The following is a 21,800-nucleotide window of genomic DNA, read 5'->3' as shown; positions in this document are numbered from 1 at the left end:
GACTATATTTCTGGTAATTGTGCCTTTCTCGTAATTGCAACTAAATTTCTTGTAATTGTGACTATTTCTCGTATTTGTGACAATTTCTCGTAATTGCAACTTTATTTCTCGTAATTGCGACTATATCATAATTACGACTATATTTCTCATAATTGCAACTTTATTTCTCGTAATTGCATCTTTTTTTTCTCATAATTGTGACTATATTTCTCGTAATTGTGACGATATTTCTCATGATTGCATCTTTATTTCTCGTAATTGCAATCTGATTTCTTATACTGGGACTTTATTTCTTGTAATTGTGACTGTATTTCTCATGATTGCAAATGTTTATCCTACAAATATGACTTCTCATAATTGTGACAATTATGAAAAATACAGTTGCATTTATAATAAATAGTGACTTTCATTCGAAATTTGATGTAAATATGAAATTTGTTGAGGGTTGTTCTGACAGCTGTTGTCAGGATCCTTCGGCAAGTTAATTTTTTTCTTCTTCTCATGCTTTTAGAACCCACTGTCTTCTGAACACAGGGCAATTGTGAAGAGCTCAGCTGCTGCTTTACACTTTGAGGTTCTTTTGTTGCTCTTTTTCCTGTCATCACCCTCTAAAGTTGGTCCCCTGAGGCTGAATGCAGTGTGAAGGGAAGGGTGAAACTCATCAACGTCCTCTGTCACTCTCATCCTCCCCGGAGCAGGAGCAGGAGAGCCTCCAGCGGGCCGAGCGGCGCTGTGAGCATCTGGAGGCACAGGTGGTGGGACTTGAGGAGCGTCTGGAGGAGGAGGAGGGCGCCGCCGCTCAGCTGGCCTCCCAGCGTCAGAGACTGGAGGCCGAGTGCTGTGGTCTGCGCCGAGACCTGGAGGAGCTGGAGAACACACTGACTTCAGTGGAGAAGGACAAGCAGGTAGGACTGAGGCTTACACACTCTGGCTGACACCCGTTTGACCTGTGCTCTTACAGTGTAGCGATTATCTGCTCCGATGAGGTTTTTCCACTGTAAATCATGCATCATTAGTAGTCTGGAGAATATCATTTGAATGTGTATTGCAATTTTTCATGCTTCATGCTTTGGAGCAAATGTGCTACACTTTTTCTTGGGACCAATCTAGATTTTATCTTCAGATAAAAAGAAATCATTTATTTTCTTTAAAACTTGAAAGTATGCATTTGAAAACATTCAGGCAAAACTAAAAGCATAGAAAATTTGCAGAAGCTGGTTTATGTCTAAGAGAAAAAAAGTGACTTTGTATCTTACAATTAGGGTTTTATTTCTCATCATTGCAACTTTATTTCTCATACTTTGTTACTGTTAGAACTATTTTTCATAATTGCAAATGTTTATCTTACAAATATGACTTCTTGTAATTGCAAATATATTTCTTATAATTGCAACTATTTCTCTTCTCGTAATTGCAAATTTCTCATAATTGCTATTTTATATTTTGTAATTGCAACTTTATATCTCATAATTTTGACTATATTTATCATAATTGCAACTTTGTCACAGTTGCAACAATTTTTCATAATTGCAAATGATTGTCCTACAAATGACTTCTCCTAATTGTGACGATTTCATATGCAACTTATAAATGCATCAGTTCTCGTAATTGCAATTTTATATTTTATTGCGAAATTTATTTTTTGTGATTGCAACTTTGTCTTGTAACTTGTAACTGACTATATTTCTCCTAATTGCAAATTTATTTTTTGTAATTGCAACTTAGTCACAGTTGCAAATATTTTTCATAATTCCACATTTTTTATCTTACAAATGAACTTTATTTTTTGTAATTGTGTTTTTTGCTTTATCTTACAATTCACATTTGAAATTAGATGTAAATATTGCATTTGGTAAGGGATGTTCTGTCAGCAATTGTCAGGATCCTTTAGTAGGTGTTTGGATGACATACTATCCATGGTAAATGTGTAAGATCCTGGCGGTAACAGTAACATACACAAGACCAGACCTGTACAGCTTGTTTGCTCTTTTACTCTTCAAGTGGAAACGGTTTGTAGTCCATTTGTTGCCATAGCAAAACTGTGGGTGAATTCATGTGTGACCTCCACTCAAACACAAATTGCAAATTTAAGAGCATGACATTCAGCTTTCATTGTTTCTAAATTGAAAACTAAACCCTTGAAATGTTCAAAAATACAATAAGTTCCTTAGGCATTGTGACATGATCATAAAAATTGTTACCTTAACTGCACTTCATAAAGCAGTGCTGACTTCTAATTCAAGCTAGGTGTGCTGCCTTTCAATTACAGCGCACAGGCCATAATTTTTCCAATTATAATTTTGTCTCATCTCTTAACAATTTACAGTAACTGCAGATGTGTGGGGATATTCTTCTACTCATACTTCTCGTTTATGTCTATTTGAGTTCAGAGGGGAGTGAAATGACAGCTGTGGTATCAGGATGAAAGTATTCAAGGAGCTTCTCTACCCTTCTGCTCTACATCTGCTTCTCAAAGCTCCAACAGGCCCAAACACACACACACACGCGCGCGCGCGCGCACGTGCGTCCTCCATTAGTCCCTCATGTCGTTGTTGAAACAAATCACATCTGCCACATATAAAGTCAGTTTGAGCCTTTTCTTTTTGTAATGAAATTGTAACTTTCGTAATTGCAACTTTACTTTTCATATTGGAACTTTATTTCTTGAAATTGTGACTTTATTTCTTATATTAGAACTTTACTTCTCAATGACAACTTTGTCTCGTAATTGCGACTATTTCTTATAACTGCGACTTTATTTTTCATAACTGTGACTATTTCTTGTAATTGTGACTATTTCTTGTAATTGCGTCTGTTTCTTGTAATGTTGACTTCAGTTCTCAATGACAACTTTGTCTCGTAATTGCGACTATTTCTTGTAATTGCAACTTTATTTCGCAGTTGTGACTATTACTTGTAATTTTTTTTTTCTTGTAATTGCAACTTTATTTCTAATAATTTTGACTTTATTTCTCATATTTCCGACTTTATTTCTCCTAACTGTGACTATTTCTGGTAATTGCAACTTTATATCCTGTAATTGTGACTTCATTTCTTATATTAGAACTTTATTTCTTGTAATTGTGACTTTATTTCTCTTATATTACAACTTTATTTCTTGTAATTGTGACTTTATTTCTTATAATTGCGACTTTATTTCTCATTGACAACTTTGTCTCGTAATTGCGACTATTTCTTGTAATTGCGACTTTATTGTTCATAACTGTGACTATTTCTTGTAATTGCGAGTTTATTTCTTGTAATTGTGACTTTATTTCCCGTAATTGGAACTTCATATCTCGTGATTGTAACTTTATTTCTCGTAACTGTGACTATTTCTTGTAATTATGACTTTATTTCTTGTAATTGCGACTTTGTTTCTTGCAATTTTGACTTTATTTCTCAATGACAACTTTGTCTCGTAATTGCGACTATTTCTTGTAATTGCGACTTTATTTCTAATAATTTCGACTTTATTTCTCGTAATTGTGACTTTATTTCTTGTAATTCCGACTTTATTCCTCCTAACTGTGACTATTTCTTGTAATTGTTTTTTTCTTGTAATTGCAACTATTTCTAATAATTTCGACTTTATTTCTCTTAATTGTGACTTTATTTCTCGTAATTCTGACTTTATTTCTCATAACTGTGACTATTTCTTGTAATTGTTTTTTTTTTCTTGTAATTGCGACTTTATTTCTAATAATTTCAACTTTATTTCTTGTAATTGTGACTTTATTTCTCATAATTCAGACTTTATTTATCCTAACTATTTCTGGTAATTGCAACATTATTTCCTGTAATTATGACTTCATTTCTTATATTACAACTTTATTTCTTGTAATTGCAACTTTATTTCTTAATGACAACTTTGACTCGTAATTGCGACTATTTCTTGTAATTGCAACTTTATTTTTCATAACTGTGACTTTCTTGTAATTGCGACTTTATTTTTCATAACTGTGACTTTATTTCTCAATGACAACCTTGTCTCGTAATTGTGACTATTTCTTGTAATGTTGACTTTATTACTCATAATTGCAACTTTTTCTTGTAAGTGCAGCTTAATTTCCATTAATTGTGACTTTATTTCTCATAATTGCAACTTTTTCTTGTAAGTGCAGCTTAATTTCCATTAATTGTGACTTTATTTCTCATAATTGCAACTTTATTTCTCATATTTCAACTTAATTTCTCATAATTGCAACTTTATTTCTCGTAATTGTGACTTGGTGACAGTTGCAACATTTTTTCATAATTGCAAATGATTATCTTACAAATATTCTTTATTCATATCTCTCTAGTCATCAGACTCTGTCGTGAGGAAGCTCTCTGAGGATCTTGCCCAGAAGAACGACCTGGTTCAGAAGCTGCTGAAAGAAAAGGAGCACCTGGTGGAGTTGAGCCAGGTGAGTGTCGGTGAAATGACATGGGATTGCATTCTCTGTTAATGAACCAGAATCTATCAGACAGAACAGTAGCAGTGTCTCCCACTGGTGATGCTTAGACAGATGTTGGACAGTTTTCACTGGTGATGTAGAGGTCAGTCATGAGGCAATCAGCACAGGTTGTTCTTTTGCATGGGACAGACGCATCTGGAAGACAAGTTGGGGTCGTTAACAGGTTAGCGTTCACATCGCTCTGGCACAAAAAGCCGTTTCTTACTTTAATCTGGAAAGTAACTTAGAGGGTTCAGGTCACTGCTGTGATTATTTCTTAAATAATGAAAAATATTTCCCGCAAAATGATTTATAATGAGCTGCAGCAGTGAACTGCTCTGAATTCTTAATTACCGATCAAAACACTGGAATATGGTAATAGAAACGGATTTGCGTGTCATAAAAGTGATGAATTATTGATGATAATTCAGAACAAATGTTCCTGTACTTTAGAAGTAATCTGTCTTCATGCATTCATGTGGTACAACCCCCCCCCCCCCCCCCCAAAAAAAAAATCTAATGATATTTATGAATTAATAATTCGTGTTTTGTAAAAAATATTTTCTACCTTGAAAATATTTTAAAAATATTTTTTTTTAAATAATGATTGTGGTGTCATGGTGTGAGGAAAATGTTATTTTACTTGATGATTACACCACATGACATTTTTAGAGTCATTAAATTTAGACGTTTCTTAAACACAGTATAAATACTTTTCAAAACCAACAAAAGAGTAGATTTCTATGAGCATGGCATGAAGATTTTTACTATTTTGAGGACACTCTTATTTTTCATTGAACCTTGTAATGAATTACAGCTGTGAGCTGCTCTGACATCTTAATTACTGATCAAAGTTGAGCTCCAATACTGTATCTGCAGTAATTGATGCAGTTTTTGCATTTGTTCAAAACCGCATGTCCTTAAATTAGTGAATTATACATGTATTTTTGACCCAGACAAAAGGACAGCAATTTAAGCTAGTTTGTAACTAATGTTCTTCACTCGTATTTAAAATATTTAAAATATATAAAATATTTTCCTCATATTTTGATGGTTTAATCGAACTTGTAGGGTCATTAAAATCAAACATCACTTTTGGCTGCTGCTGTATGTCTTCATATAGATGCAGAGCAGCGTTTAGTTCACCTTAGAAAGTCAAGAAGTGTCTTTCTTCTCACGATCTCTTTTGTGCTCTATAAAACTCTACGAGCGGTGTTGAGTAACGTAAGCCAGATGTCCAACAGTAGCAGCTCATCTGTGTGATTTACGACCGGTGGCTTTACCTTCTCAACCGAGTTGTCAGAGTTGTCAGATGGATATTTGAGCTCTTCATTCAAGGAGTAAAAACGAAGTGTTGGGTTGGTGAGGTGTGGTTTGCATTTCTGTTTGCTTTGCTTTAGATGAGAATGAATGTGCCTTTCAGGGTCTGATTTGATTAAGCCATCATGCTTCCACTGTGATCGGGCAAATGAAGGCATCCCAGCCCAAGATTTATGCCACATCTGCTCGACAGACCCCGAAGATTCTCTGTTTTATTTTTACAGCAGGCCATCGAAGACTTACAGTGTGAGGAAGAGAAGGTGAACCTCCTGACCAAAGAGAAAGCCAAGCTAAAGCTGCAGGCGGAGGATGTGAGTACAGTCGATGTCTGCGGTCCAGGTCGCCGTTAGTTCATGAAGTCACACATCTGCCTGATTTCGTCCTAGCTGGAGTATCTGCTGGAGCAGGAGCGGAAACAGAGGACGGATTTGGAGAAGAGCCGGCGGAGGCTGGAGGGAGACGGCAGGAACGGCATGGACAACCTGACTGAGATGGGCAAGATGAGGGCCAGTCTGGAGGAGATGATCAGGAGGTGAGTTAGAAACACTGAGGAGAACTCAGTTATCAGTTATCTTTACCCCTGAAGAATTTTGGGAATCCCTGAGCTAGTCAATGGAGAATAAACGTCCATAAATTAACCCATTGAAACAAATTATCTTCTCCTAAGATGTTTGATGTCTCTGAGTAGAGTTTAAAAAATGGAGAAGATCTAGCAGTAAGACAGATGTTTGGATGGCTCTTGTCTATAACATGATATGTGCTTGGAGCGCCGTTATCTAAGCTTTGATGAGATAAAGACCTCCGGGTTCCTAGAACTGTCCAGGCTTGTTAGTATGCAGAATGATGTCTGTTCTGTAGAAAGCAAAACCAGCTGTTTCATGGAGGCCCCAATGAGAAGAAGAAAACCCAGGAAATTGTCGTAAATATCCTTCCTTCCTTCCTTCTGATTTTAGTATTTGAATAATGAAGAGTTAAAAGCAGAGAGAGTATGAGGAGAAAAAATCATAACTTCTCAATATGGTGTCTGTAGGAATAGAAGCCCCGCCTTTCAGTTAAAAGAGCCAATGGGCTTTCTGATAGAGGCATCACCTGTTTGTTTATCGTTGATTTGATGACATAAGATATTGAAAATCAGTCTTTACTAACACTTTTAGAGATTTTAGTCTCGCATCATTCAAGTAGATACTGGAAGCCTGTTTCCACCATTAAAAAGAGGTAATTGTGACTATTTCTCGCAGTCGCCACTTCATATCTCACATTGTCACTTTATTTCTTGTAATAGCGACTTTTTATGCCAGTCGTTATTTCTCAAAACTGTGATGTAATATCTGACTTCATAACTTCATATCTAACAATGTTACTTTATGTCTCACAATTATGGCTTTATTTGGCTAAATTTTAATGTACCTCACAGTTACCATATTTTTTACTCTGAGGTGGAAATGTACGGAGCCCCTAAGGAGACGTGGTGATGGAAATAACATGAGATGGGAGAAAAATATTTTATTTCAATGCTTTTGCTTTCTCTAGTAAAAATTTGTATTTGATCGCAAAAATGGGAAAGACTATAACTATTTCAATACTTTTGAGAGCAAACGCAGCGTTTCTCAGGGGAACACAATACTTTTATTAAAGAATGCAAAAGTTTTGTGAGAGTTTCTCTGAGAATGCAAAAGTTTTTCAGGGGACGCAAAAGTTTTGTAAGCAAACGCAAAGTTTCTTTGGGAACGTAAAAGTAAGCAAAAGCAAAATTTCTCAAGGAATGCAAAATTTGTGCAAGCAAATGCAAAGTTTTTCTGAGAACGTAAAAGTTTTGTAAGCAAACGAAAAGTTTCTTGGAGGAATGCAACACTAAACTTTGTGAGCGAACGCAAAGTTTTCAAGGAATGCAAAAGTGAATGCAAAGTTTCTCAGGAGAATGCAATACTTTTACTACAGAATGCAAAAGTTTTGTGAGCAAATGCAGAGTTTCTTTGTGGAAAGGAAAAGTTTGAAAGCAAATGCAAAGTTTCTCAGGAGAATGCAAAAGTTTTGTGGGGGAATGCAAGACTTTTATTTGAAAACACCAAAGTTTTATTGGCTAACGTAAAATTTCTCGGGGGAATGCAAGACTTTCACTGGAGAATGTAAAACTTTTGCAAGTAAACGTAAAACAGTGAAGTATAATTTTGTCCTCCTATCTCATATTTTTTCCATCACCATGTTCCCTTAGAAACAGGCTTATGTTGATAGGAGCTGTTCCTGCGTGCCCAATGAAAATAGCTGTGCAGGGTGTTACTATGGTGGCCGTCAAGTGAACTGACTTGCCTTAAAGGGGCTTTAGTTAAAACAACAACAACATACTGTACAATTTACATCAATCAATAAGTTCTTCAAATGGTGACTGGCACTTTTAATAAACTGAGACACGGTTGATATTTATCGGATATGACTAGGAAACAACGCAGAGCACGCCTGCGAAATTAGTGCTGTCACTCCCATCCTCACATTCTCTCTTCCCCTGTCTGTCTTCTGTCAGGAAAGATGTGGAGATAAGCACCACCAGCAACCGTCTGGAGGCCGAGGAGGCGCTGAACGCAGGCCTGCAGAGGAAGAATAAGGAGTTCCAGGTGAGGCCTCATGGGAGAGCCACAGCATTCCTGTCTTTCAGCGCTGTGGGGGTCTGTGGCTCTGATTCACGGGCCAGAGATGACAAAAACATGGCCGAGGAGTACAGGAGCTGATAACGATCTCTCTAGAGAGGGAAGGAAGGCTCCGGTTGCAACCTCACACTCCTTTTTTAGGCAGGGTCTGGTTAACCTGTGCTCTGTTGGCTTCTCGCACGGAGCTCAAAAAATGACAGCAGAATGATATATTGGAAAAGAAAGAGAGAGCTAGATCATGTCTGAGGCATGTAAAAGCTGTTGAAAAGCAGTGTTAGTTTAACCTCTGTCACTCCCGCTTCATGTCAGGTAGCTGTTTCTCAGGGGAACACAAAAGTTTCCCGGAGAATGCAAAAGTTTCTCTGGGAAAGCAGAAGTTTCTTAGGGAATGCAAAAGTTTCTCAGGGAATGCAAAACTTTCTTGAGGAAAGCAAAAGTTTCTTAGGGAATGCAAAAGTTTCTCAGGGAATGCAAAACTTTCTTGAGGAAAGCAAAAGTTTCTTAGGGAATGCAAAAGTTTCTCAAGGAATGCAAAATTTTCTTGAGGAATGCAAAAGTTTCTTGAGGAATGCAAAAGTTTCTCTGGGAATGCAAAAGTTTCTCAAGGAATGCAAAAGTTTCTCAGGGGAACATGAAAGTTTCCCGGAGAATGCAAAAGTTTCTCTGGGAAAGCAAAAGTTTCTTAGGGAATGCAAAAGTTTCTCAGGGAATGCAAAAGTTTCTCAAGGAATGCAAAAGTTTCTCTGGGAAAGCAAAAATTTCTTAGGGAATGCAAAAGTTTCTCAAGGAATGCAAAAGTTTCTCTGGGAAAGCAAAAATTTCTTAGGGAATGCAAAAGTTTCTCTGGGAATGCAGAAGTTTCTCTGGGAAAGCAAAAATTTCTTAGGGAAAGCAAAAATTTCTTAGGGAATACAAAAGTTTCTTGAGGAATGCAAAAGTTTCTCAGGGAATGCAAAAATTTCTTAGGGAATGCAAAAGTTTCTCTGGGAAAGCAAAAATTTCTTAGGGAATGCAAAAGTTTCTTGAGGAATGCAAAAGTTTCTCAGGGAATGCAAAAGTTTCTCAAGGAATGCAAAAGTTTCTCTGGGAAAGCAAAAATTTCTTAGGGAATGCAAAAGTTTCTTGAGGAATGCAAAAGTTTCTCTGGGAATGTAAAAGTTTCTCGAGGAATGCAAAAGATTCTCGAGGAATGCAAAAGTTTCTCGAGGAATGCAAAAGTTTCTTGAGGAATGCAAAAGATTCTCGAGGAATGCAAAAGTTTCTCGAGGAATGCAAAAGTTTCTTGAGGAATGCAAAAGATTCTCGAGGAATGCAAAAGATTCTCGAGGAATGCAAAAGTTTCTCGAGGAATGCAAAAGTTTCTCGAGGAATGCAAAAGTTTCTTGAGGAATGCAAAAGTTTCTCTGGGAATGCAAAAGTTTTGTGAGGGAATGCAGAGTTTGTTAAAGCTGTTGAAAATCAATGATAGTTTAACCTCTGTCATTCCTGCTTCATGTCATGTAGGTGTATGGTAATGCATGGTATAAATGCATTTAAGGCGTGTCAGGGTCAGTATTATGAGGATTCATTTCATATATAATCTAATGCATTCATAATCATTGCATATAAAAGTCGGGGTAATTCAGATTCTCACTGTTTCCTGAGCTTCGTCGAGGCTAAAAGACTTGAGATGGACAAGACAGGAGACGGGCTCTCAGCGGACTCCGCTGCGTAATCTTTGAGCTTGTTTAGAGAACACAGACGCTCTTTGTCTGAGAGGCTCGTCTGCTATAATGAAGCTGAAAGATGATCCGTGCGTTGGTGAGGGTGGACATGTTTTCACTTTCAGCCAGGACATTCACCGTATCACACAAAGCATGCTTTATGGCTCCTTCTGACCATTAATTACAACGCAGGTGGAGACAAAGACGGATGAAGATCCCTGCACTGGGTTATTCTGTGGGTTGGTTCAGGTTAAGTTTTGGTGTTCTGGCTGATGATTGATTGTTAATTAGAGCATCGTGAGATGGGCAGCTTTAGAGACAGATCATCTTAATGTGAGTCAAACACATGTAACAACATGAGGATGTACATATTTAGCTTATGTCATGTTGACACCATTTTTGTATGGGGTAAGTTGTCACAAAGGAACCTTCTATTAAACGTCATAAGCTTTTCAGTTAAATTTTGACATTTTAAAACAATTACAAAGCACAAACAATTCATGATTCAGTACACATGTAAAAAGTAACAGACAATAAATATTGGTTTCGCCAAACACATTGAAATTAATATAAATTGTATGCCTACATTAAATGTAGAACATATAACATGTGCCCCAGTAAAAATGTGACAAAATTCCTTTGAGAACACAGTTGAAGTGTATGTACAGGCACTTAATGTATGTCAGTGTGGTTTTAATGTGTTCAGATTGTGTGTGTGTGTGTGTGATTGTAATGGTAATGGTAGAGATTATAGATTGTGAAAGTTCACTTTCTGCGCACCATATGCCAGATTCAAAGGCAGCGAGGGGTCAGTGTGTACAGTGAGGTCAGAGTGAATTGAGATTGATTGGTAGTGTGTGAAGTAATGGTGTTTGATGCCGGCTCAGGTCTGAGTTTTCCCTCCTCCAGATGTTTGTAATCGGCTGGTTTTGGGTGTGAGCTGTTGAATACGTCTGCACACACCGGGCGCTTTCACACCTGATATCAATTTATAGTCCTGCATGATGCTGAGAAATCACTGAGAAGGTAAAAGAATGTGTCATTATGCAAACCGACATGACGAAACAGCGATACGGCTAATGACAGGATAATGTGTTTCAGAAATAATGATATGAAAGTCTTACTTGATCTTCTGATCGATCAGTGTTGTTCGCTAAGAATTCAATGGAAATATTCTCGAGTTTGCCGGTCGCTCCTTTACATTCAATGTGAATGTGTGTGTGTGATTTGCTCAGTGATTGTGAAGGGGGTGTGGATCTCCTCTCTCTCTCTCTGCTGAGGTGAGTTTGTGTGTGTGTATGTGTGTGTGTGTGTGTGTGTGTCAGTCTGCTTCGCTCTGACTGCTGTTCGTCCATGGCTGTTCTCTCCGCTGAAGTCCTCCGCTGGCATGTGAGTCTCTTCTTCACTGTCTCTTGTGCTCTGTATCGCTCACATCTCTGCTTGTCTCTGCCTGTGTGAAACATCAGTAGCATGATCTGTAAAGTAGCTTTTAATTCTGTGATTAATAAATGGAAATGAGTCATTCGGGCCTTTGAATCTCTTTCTGAGTGTGAATTGGATCTGAGGTTGTCAGCACACATGTCCTCCAGCGAAACAGCTCAGAGAACTTCCTGCTCGTGACAGAAAGAAGATATAATGTGCCACAAGACATGAAGATGAGGAATGGATCACTTACAGTCATAAATTTCTGTCAGAAGGAGCTGCATTACCCAATTTACATCTACATTTCCTAATGTCTCTTTTACAGTATGCTGATAAGGAACTAGTTGGTGAAGGATGATTAAATGTAAAGAAAAGAAATGAAATAACTTGCCTGTTTTTGTCACAGAAAAGGAAGCTTTAAGGCTTTGACCCAGAGTATTTGCTTTGTGATATTTTCACAAGAATTCCAGCGTGTCTCATCTAGTCGGTCAGTCTCTGTTCCGCTGTGGTTCTGTACTGTGTGATTATGGCGTCACGCTGATTGGAGACCTTATCTTACATTTGGACACGTTTACTTTGGAAAGAAAGCCAAAGGAGATTTTTTTTTCTCTCTCCGTGCAGATTAATGCAGTATAACAACGAAAATGTAATGCTATTCAGTCTTGTAAAATTATTTCATTAAATGAATTATATTTTTATGATGATATTGATAGGTGTATTAAATGGTATAAATGTTTATACACTTCAAACGTTTATTTATTTATTTCTTTTTAAAGAAATTAATACTTTTTTTCAGTAAGGATGCATTAAACTGATCAAAAGTGACAGTAAAGACATTTATAATGTAACAAAAGATTCTGTTTCAGATAAATGCTGTTCTTTTGAACTTTCTATTCATCAAAGAATCCTGAGAAATAAAATGTATCACAGTTTCTGCAAAAATATGAGCTGTTTTCAACATAATCATAAATGTTTCTTGAGCATCAAATCATCATATTAGAATGATTTCTGAAGGATCATGTGACACTGAAGACTGGAGTAATGATGCTGAAAATTCAGCTTTAATCACAGGATATAAATTACACTTTACTATATATTCACATAGAAAACAGCTGATTTACACTGGAATAATATTTCAGAATTTTTACTGTATTTTTGATCAAATAAATGCAGCCTTAAAAACATTTAAAATTTTTTTTTACTACATATATACATAGAAGGATTAATCTTAGTATACTAAACCAAGTTTGTACATGATTGTACTTGAATTCTGTGAATGTGAGAGTAACTCAGAGCCGTCTCTCGTCCCGCAGGTCCGCATTGAAGAGCTGGAGGAAGAACTGGAGGGAGAGAGAGGCTTACGGGCCAAGGTACGACAGACAGACAACACAACTCTCGACGCACAGCATCTCCAAAAAACACAAAGGATTGCCAGATGAGAGAGATGCATAAATCACATGAAATGCCACTCATTAATGTAACTTATCTGGGAGTTTAGATTGATGAGGTTATTTGTGCTGCTTTACATTGCATCCCAAAGTACCTGCAAACAATTACATCGACCTTCATCTTCTCTGCTATAAATCAGAAACGTTCAGTCTCAGTGTCGAGCAGTGACCAGCAAAAGACCTCTAACTTAACTTCATATTTTAGGAGCATGACTATAGTTTTCAAAGTAATGCAGCTTTTCCAGTTGCTTAGTATCAATGTAGCTTAAAAACGCTAATCAAACATCTGTCGCTTTGCAAAGTCCTATTCGTACTATTCAGCCTTATTTATAGCAAAATATTGAGCTGAATGCAGCTGTTTATTAGCATGTTCTCAACTCGAATTAGAATGTGTAGTTTTTCTCCTATTTAATCTATATTTATCTGTTCAGGTTGAATGCTTTAATTCAATATTCATTTTCATGGTTTTTGTGCCTTAAAACTATGGCTCCGTTTGAGTTGTAAATCATATATACATATTATTATATATTTAAAAACATATTGTGACCTTCAGTAGCTCCAGTGTAGTGAACTATTCATGTCACCAATATGTATTTCTAACAAATACATTTCATTTCAGTTTCATTTTGTGATCCTGTATGTCGAATAGCATACGGCTGACAAATATTGAATAATCTACATCTTGAACAGCTTTCCTACATTACAGTTACTTAATACAGACATTAATGACAATGTGTCTAAAGTATATATATAACAAAACTAGTCCGTGATTTATCTTAACAATCTGCATGCACAATAAATGAAATTTCTCGACAGCCAGGTTTTTGTATGTTTTAATAAAATGTTATTTACTGTATAATACCAGTCATAATAAGCATATTTCAGTACGTGCCTCGGGCTTGCATTCGCATATCGGCAAATCACAAACTTGAACAATTAGACCCGGATCATTCAGTATACAGTATGACATTTAACAGGTTGTATAGTAACATGATTGAGTAAAATGCCTACTTTTTATTGAAATATTTTGACGCATTTTAACTCAAAAGTTGCACAGAAATAACACAGAAACAAAATAATATTTGTTATTATGATGTCATGCATGGAGAAAAGAATATTTTCTTTATTATGACATCACATACTTTGAAAAAAATATATTCCTTATGATGTCATGCACTTGAAAAAATATATATATTTGTTATTATGACATCACACATTTGGAAAGAATGATGTTAGAAGCAGCTCGTTCGGTGTATAGTATGTGATTAATAGGTTGTATTAGTAATATCATCAAGTAAAATACCTATTTCTAATTCAAATCTCAAGGTTTTAAAGAGAAATAACAGAACCAAAATCAGCAGGTTTATGAATGTTTTATTTGCTTACTAATGTCACAACACACAGCAGGTCTTCAGCAGTTAGTTGAACTGGTTCATTTGATTCTTTGAGTCGGACATGCTTCAGCTGTGGATCTTCCTCCATTAATACAGAGCTAAAGTTTGATTCAGTTCGATTCTGTGAATCGCTGTGAATCTGTGATTCATTGAAGAATCAAACATCTATAGCGAGTCATTTGAGTGTGATATGAATCGTGACGCGGTATTTCAGGCCTGACCTCAGCGTGACGGACAGCAGCTTTGGGTGGATCTGATGGGTATCAGCGATCAGCTCATGTCAGGGTGTCTGGCATTGGTTTGTGTTGTGTTCGAGGGCAGAGAGCACAAGAGCAGGCGCCTCCGCTTCAGGCCAAATCAACTGCAGCTGGAATAACACACGAGCCTTATCACAGCCCTGCTCCTGTCAGTCAAGCTGTCTGAGTCTGCTTTCAGCAGGACGTCACCTTATGAGTGCATGCTGCCTGCTAACACACTGAAAGTCTTCATGTAGATCAGTTTTTGCTTGCATTTTTTTCTGCTTGTCTAGCAAAACTCAACAACCACCCTAGAAACCAATCAGAATACCCTAGCAACACCATAGCAACTGGCTGGCAACACCCTAGCAACCACCCAGAACACTTTAGCAACTCTAGCAACCACCCAGAACACCCTATCAACTGCCTAGAAACACCCTAGCAACTCCCTAACAAATCACCCAGAATTCCCTAACTACCACCTATAACACTCTATAAACTGCCTAGCAACCACATAGCAATGCCCTTGCAACCACCCAGAACACCTTAGCAACTGCCTAGCAACACCATAGCAACTGGCTGGCAACACCCTAGCAACCACCCAGAACACTTTAGCAACTGCCTAGCAACCACCCAGAACACCCTATCAACTGCCTAGAAACACCCTAGCAACACCCTAACAAATCACCCAGAATTCCCTAACTACCACCTATAACACTCTATAAACTGCCTAGCAACCACATAGCAATGCCCTAGCAACCACACGGAACACCTTAGCAATTGCCTAGCAACACCATAGCAACTGTCTGGCAACCCCCTAGCAACCACCCAGAACACTTTAGCAACTGCCTAGCAACCACCCAGAACACCCTATCAACTGCCTAGAAACACCCTAGCAACACCCTAACAAATCACCCAGAATTCCCTAACTACCACCTATAACACTCTATAAACTGCCTAGCAACCACATAGCAATGCCCTAGCAACCACACGGAACACCTTAGCAATTGCCTAGCAACACCATAGCAACTGTCTGGCAAACACCTAGCAACCCACAAGAACTCCCTAGCAACTGCCTAGCAACCACCCAGAACACCCTTGCAACTGCCTAGCAACACCTTAGTAACTGTCTAGCAAAACCCTAGCAATCACTCAGAACTCCCTAACTACCACCCATAACACCATAGGAACTGCCTAGCAACCACCCAGAACACTCTAGCAACTGCCTAGCAACCACCCAGAACACTCTAGCAACTCTAGCAACCACCCATAATGTCTCAGGTTACGCATGTAACCATGGTTCCCTGAGAAAGGGGAACAAGATGCTGCGTCCCATAGAGGGCACTATGGGGAATGCCTCCGGCATGATTGGTGTCTTAAGAATGAGCCTAAACAGGACAATGAACTTGACATTGTCAGGCGGCAGCACATGACGTTACTGGTGTGACCATGAGAAAGGGCACCTGTGAAATACGTCATCCACTTCTTGTCTGAAGGAGACGTGCACAGGAATACCTGAAGCATGGCAAAGGGCTGCAGCATCTCGTTCCCCTTCTAAGGGAACCATGGTTATATGTGTAACCTGAGATGTTCCCTTTCGAATGGGAACTTGTGCTGCATCCCCTATAGGGTGCTAAGGGGAACGGAATACCCACGCCACCATGCTGAAGCAATGAGTGCCCTATTGGCTGAGCTAAGTCAAAAGACTCGAAAGAGTCCTCATCCCTAAGTTGCGCACCAGCAACGTGATCATAGACCAGAGCTTCTCAAGAGGCCTCAACAGGATGACTCTAAAGAGACGAAGCCTAACTACGTTCATATTCATGCCAGCATCCAAGGAGGCTCACAGAGAGCCTAACACTCAGAACTTCTGTTCAGACACCGCTGAAGAGTGGACGCCTCAAACAAGAGGCCTAGCAATGCTCTACCCCAAGGGCAGTAACAAGAAAGCTCAGAAAGAGCTATAAACTCAGTCTAATTGGCCCTCGAAGCTCCACAGAGTGGAGGCCTCAATACAACGACTCTCATAATGAAAGGAGGCCTAGCAACACTCCACACTAAGGTCAGTAGCCAAGGAGGCTCCCAGAGAGTCTAACAACTTGGCACATTACCCTACCGCCTAACCGAGCTCTAGGAGTGGAGGCCTCAGTATGATGACGAGAGGAGACCTGACAACTTCAAACACTCAGGACATCTTGCAAGGAGGCTCACAGAGAGCCTACAACTCGCAATTGCTATCCTAGCGGAGTTCTAGGGAGCGTCGGCCTCAATAGAAGTGACTAGTGAGAGGAGTCCTAACAACACTCACAGCAGCCAAGGAGCCTCACAGAGAGCCTAACAACCTAGCATACTGCTTGGCCGAGCTCTAAGAGCGGAGGTCTCAACATAACGATTCTCAAATTCGAGAGGAGACCTAACCACACCCCACCTTCAGGACATCTTGAAAGGAGGCTCACAGAGAGAAAAACAACTCGCAAATGCTGCCCTAGCAGAGCTAAAGGGAGCAGGCCTATAGTGAGCTCATAGGACGAAAACACCATGTCCTATGTCTGCTAAAGAAGCTACATAACAGGGCTAGTAGCCTGACACAGTAATGGACGGAGGTCCGAGGAGCGGAGGCCCCTAATAGAACAACTCTCTAAGCGAGATGAGACCTAACAACGCTCCAATTCAATAGCATTGACCAAGGAGGCTCACAGAGAGCCTAACAACTTAGCCCTAGAATGAGCTCGGAAGGTGGAAGTCTCATAATAATGACTCTCAGGAGAGAGGAGGCCTAGCTACATCCATGTTACAACAGATGGAGCTCAAGGGAGCGAACAAAAATGGTTAAAAGCACTCCCAATCCAGTTATACCAAGGAGGCTCAGAAAAGGAGCCTACAACTCAGTATTACTGTGCAGTTCTGTTATGAGAACAGAGGCCTCAATGTGCTGACTCTCTAAAGCAAGAGGAGGCCTAACTATGTTCAATACTCAGGGCTCTCCAAAACCACTCAGAACCGGGGCGGAGCAAAGAACGTCACTTATAGAGAGAGGGCATAAAATGCTCCACAGAAGGCAGTAACAAAGGAGGCTCACCTTTGAGAGCCTACTACTTAGTAAACTGTCCAATGTAGACAACACATTCATAACCAGCCTCTAATGCCGAACCATCAGTAAGGCAGATGATGGAATAAAACATGCTGCCTAAAACATTATAGGTCCAGCTTCAGGGCCAGATGTAAAAGCGTGTCAAAAGCCCCACCTGACCTGAGTCAGGGGATGGAAGGGAGGAGGCAGATGTTATTCAGCCTCCGGGACCCTAGAGCGCTCAGAGCGATTACTCTGGATCACTTACCTGAGATCTTTTCTTCTCCCTCTGTTTTCACGCCTCCTCTGCACTCTCCCCTCGAAGGAGGGGGAGCGTGAGAGGCGGTACTCGCCTTCTGGTCCCACCTCCAGACCTCAGACTGGAACAGGCCAGCCCCCTTCGTGGCTTGAGGCGTAGACCAAGACCGGCACGGTATAAAGGTTTTAAAGCCGTGGAGCGCGTATTTGCCTCCCGAAACTTAACGACCACTGTCTCAACGGATGTGCTGAAAAGCCCAGGTGGCAAAACCGGCACATCGAGGAGAAAGTTTTTCTTCTTCTCCCTGATGTCGGCCAGGTTCACCCAGATATGTCTCTCCATAGCTGGTCCATGGATCGACTGATCACGGCTGCAGTTTGTTTTGTAGCACGGAGAGTCAAATCTGTGGTATTGGGCAGCTCCTCCACCACCTTAAGCAGGTCAGCCTGGTAGGCTTGCAGCACAATCATCGTGTGCAAAACTGCGCCAGCCTGACCTGCTGCTGCAAGTGCTCTGCCATTCAGCCATGATTTAACATGCAGTGACTTAGTCGGCAGCGATGGCATCTTTGATGCGGATACCTCACTGACCGAGAGATAGCTAGCCAGCGTCTCTTCAATCGGAGACATTGACGCATAACTGTATTCCTGCATCACCTCCACATCGGCATACTTTGCCTGTGAACGATGGATATGAGCAGAATATGGTTTTTCCCAAGATCTCCGCAACTCAGTGTGAAAATCTGGGAGAAAGGGAAGACTTGTACGAGCTGGGCAGTTATGTCCTGACAGGAAGCATTCATCGAGGCGCTACGAGGGAGCTTGGGCGCTTCCACGGCAGATCTAATCTTTCCGTAGCACGAGACATAACATCCAACAGCTTGTCATATGAAGGGCAGGCGGGCTGAGAGCGCTCAGAGACATCCTCCATCTCAACAGCCTCGCTCGCTGCCGAATCAGATGATGTGAGAGACAGCACATCATCATCTGGCAGCTCGCTCTTGCCAGCCACCGCCGAATAAGAAACATTCATATATTTCTCAAATTTGTCGGCGAGCTCCACTTGCGAACCCCATGAATGCAGTCTCCTACATGCCTCAGCTGCAGCGGGTCCTGAACTGCGGCAGATGGCTTGCAACAGATGTGCATACTCCTCACCTAGACATGTAACGCACATATCATGTGTGTTGTCAGGTGTCAGAAAACGCCGACACATAGGAATACACTTTCTGAAACTCGTAGTGCTCGTGCTAGCCATAGTTTCCTATTTAGACACATGCTGAAACAGACGGTCTCCTGAAGACAAGAAATTGGATGATGTATTTCACAGGTGTCCTTTTATACTTACGGTCGCACCAGTGGTGACATTACAGACTGCCGCCTGCTGATGTCAAGTTCATTGTCGTGTTTAGACTCATTCTTCACACACCGGTCATGCTGTAGGCATTCCCCATAGCGCCCTCTAGGAGATGCAGCATGAGTTCCCATTCGAAAGGGAACACCTATAGCAGCTGCATTGCACACAGTCGAACTTTGCACTTTGACTCATCGCTAGCAGTCACTCATGTGACCAGACAAAAGCTGCATCTGAAATTGCATACAGTCTAACAGGCACTACATTCAGTTTGAAACTGACTTTGCTTTATTTGCAGCACATTTCACATCCACATGCTCTCTTAACGTCACATCTTGCGCATCATCTTGAGTTTCCCCACTTGTAAATGTAACTTTGCTTGATCATTCATGTGCTGTGACCTCGTAAATATGATATTTCCACTCTGTGAAGATCAAGTTTATTTCAATCTCTCTTCATGTAAGTTATTAATTTCAGTCTCTAGGGTGGTGATGCCTGTACACGTGCTAGAATAAAACCCTTGTACTTAATGTCTTTGTTACAATGGCTTCCAGGTACTTGTGTTGAGAGCTACCGGAGACAGGTACCTGTTGAAAGGTGACGTTATTCAGCACTGTGATCTCGTTTCGCTGTAAGCTACAGAACACCTCGTAAAGCCTGTGCAGGAATATGGGCTGACGGAGTGACACGGCCTGAAGATGTCTTCATGTTGGGTGGCATTTCTAATGAGAGTCAAGCACCGACATGCGTGTGTTTATCATGCGTCCCTGCACCGCCTCCATAGACCTCCAGAGGATCTGATCACACAGACGTCGCATTGTTCCTTCACAGATAGCATCAGCACAGACTCACGGCATTATATTCCAGAGGTTTTCCATGGAGGAATTCAAGCCTCGCTCACACAAACACACAAGAGCACACGGGCGTCCCCACACTTACATACAGTACATCATATTTTTTATGCAGACAGCACTGGGTACAGTAAACAGAAGCTACTGTAATTCCTCACAGTTTTACCTTTTAACAGATCGTGTCCCTTTTAGCGCATCAGTCGCTTTGGTGAGGTTATATTTATTCTCATCCTCATCATTTGTGTTTATATCACAAGCAGCTGCAAGTGAAGAAACACACTTTTGCGTTCGAGATATTCTTTCATGTGTTGTCGTACAAACAAACGTCTTGTTTGTTCATTTTAATAAGCATCTGCTCAACAGCAGGGAAATCAGGGAGGATTTTTATTGCTCTGTTTAACTGTCCTAGATTTGAAAACAAACATTGCCTTCATGTGTGTTTAGTTAAAATCTTATGATGGTTTCTGACTTTGCCTTTAGGCTCTTGGAGGCCATTAAAAATCAAATGTTTTTGATGTTTACCTTCTGTAATATAATGTTATGTTTTAATACCAGACACTAGAAGAGCGTGTGTAAATGCATCTGACTAGACGATGTTATGGTTGTTTCTAATCACTTCCCCACATCTGTCACCAGCCCTGCTTTACTACACACACACACACAAACACACACACACACACACACACACACACACACACACACACACACTCATGCCCTGACCTGCATATGATCATCTCTGTGTTTGAAGTAAAACTATGGATGAGCATGTGGATTTAATATCTGTACCTTTATTTGTGACATATGCATTCTGAAATTGGTCAGATATTTTTGTATAATGTCTGTGTGTTTGGGACAAGCTTCGGTCATGTGATCGTATTTGTGTTTCTCTGTCCACAGGTGGAGAAGCAGCGAGCGGATCTGAGCCGTGAACTGGACGACCTGACGGACCGACTGGAGGAAGCAGGAGGAGCCACGGCCTCTCAGGTGCAAAACTCTCTTTATTACTGAGAATACATGAGATCCGTTCAGGGATTCTCACTGGCTGCATAAAATGATTATTTTAAAAATATTAAATGTGAATCAAATTGCATAGTTTTGTAATTGCATACTTCAAATACACACTACCGTTAAAAAGTTTGGGGTCGATAAGAACTGTTTTTTAAAGAAGTCTTTTCTGCTCACCGAAGCTGTGTTTATTTGATCAAAATACAGTAAAAACAGTGAAATATTATTGCAATGTAAATCAGCTGTTTTCTATGTGAATATATAGTAAAGTGTAATTTATTCCTGTGATCAAAGCTGAATTTTCAGCATCATTACTCCAGTCTTCAGTGTCACATGATCCTCCAGAAATCATTCTAATATGATGATTTGCTGCTCAAGAAACATTTATGATTATTATCAATGATTTTTTTTTTTTTTTAATCTTATTATCAATAAAAATATTTGGTAACACTTTATTTTAGTGTTCTTGTTACAAATTTGCATGTTTTACTGTAGTAAAAACAATAAATTATGCATAATTACAAGAAACTAACCCTAAACCTAAAGCAAGTACATGTTGTTAATTAATTTTAAGGCCCTGATATACTTTACGCAGAACTGAAGATCGAAGTGGTGTGATGTAATTTTGAGCAAAATCAGGCCAAAAAAAAGTTCTTTT

General features: G+C 39.7%; 1 protein-coding gene across 1 annotated transcript in view; it reads left to right on the top strand.

Annotated features, from left to right (window-relative positions):
* The window catches only part of LOC127523485 (myosin-16), a 53,677-nt gene that overhangs the window by 18,629 nt on the left and 13,248 nt on the right, over positions 1-21,800 (top strand). The window contains exons 3-9 of the mRNA XM_051914234.1: positions 699-905; positions 4,305-4,409; positions 5,984-6,070; positions 6,146-6,291; positions 8,278-8,368; positions 12,840-12,896; positions 21,035-21,121. Of these exons, the coding sequence (XP_051770194.1) occupies positions 699-905; positions 4,305-4,409; positions 5,984-6,070; positions 6,146-6,291; positions 8,278-8,368; positions 12,840-12,896; positions 21,035-21,121 (780 nt within the window). The remainder of the gene's footprint in view (positions 1-698; positions 906-4,304; positions 4,410-5,983; positions 6,071-6,145; positions 6,292-8,277; positions 8,369-12,839; positions 12,897-21,034; positions 21,122-21,800) is intronic.

This window comes from Ctenopharyngodon idella, chromosome 12 (genome assembly GCF_019924925.1).
Source record: "Ctenopharyngodon idella isolate HZGC_01 chromosome 12, HZGC01, whole genome shotgun sequence".
NCBI lineage: Eukaryota > Metazoa > Chordata > Actinopteri > Cypriniformes > Xenocyprididae > Ctenopharyngodon > Ctenopharyngodon idella.
The sequence above is the reverse complement of the archived record's forward strand: the minus strand, read 5'-3'. Positions and strand labels throughout refer to the sequence as shown.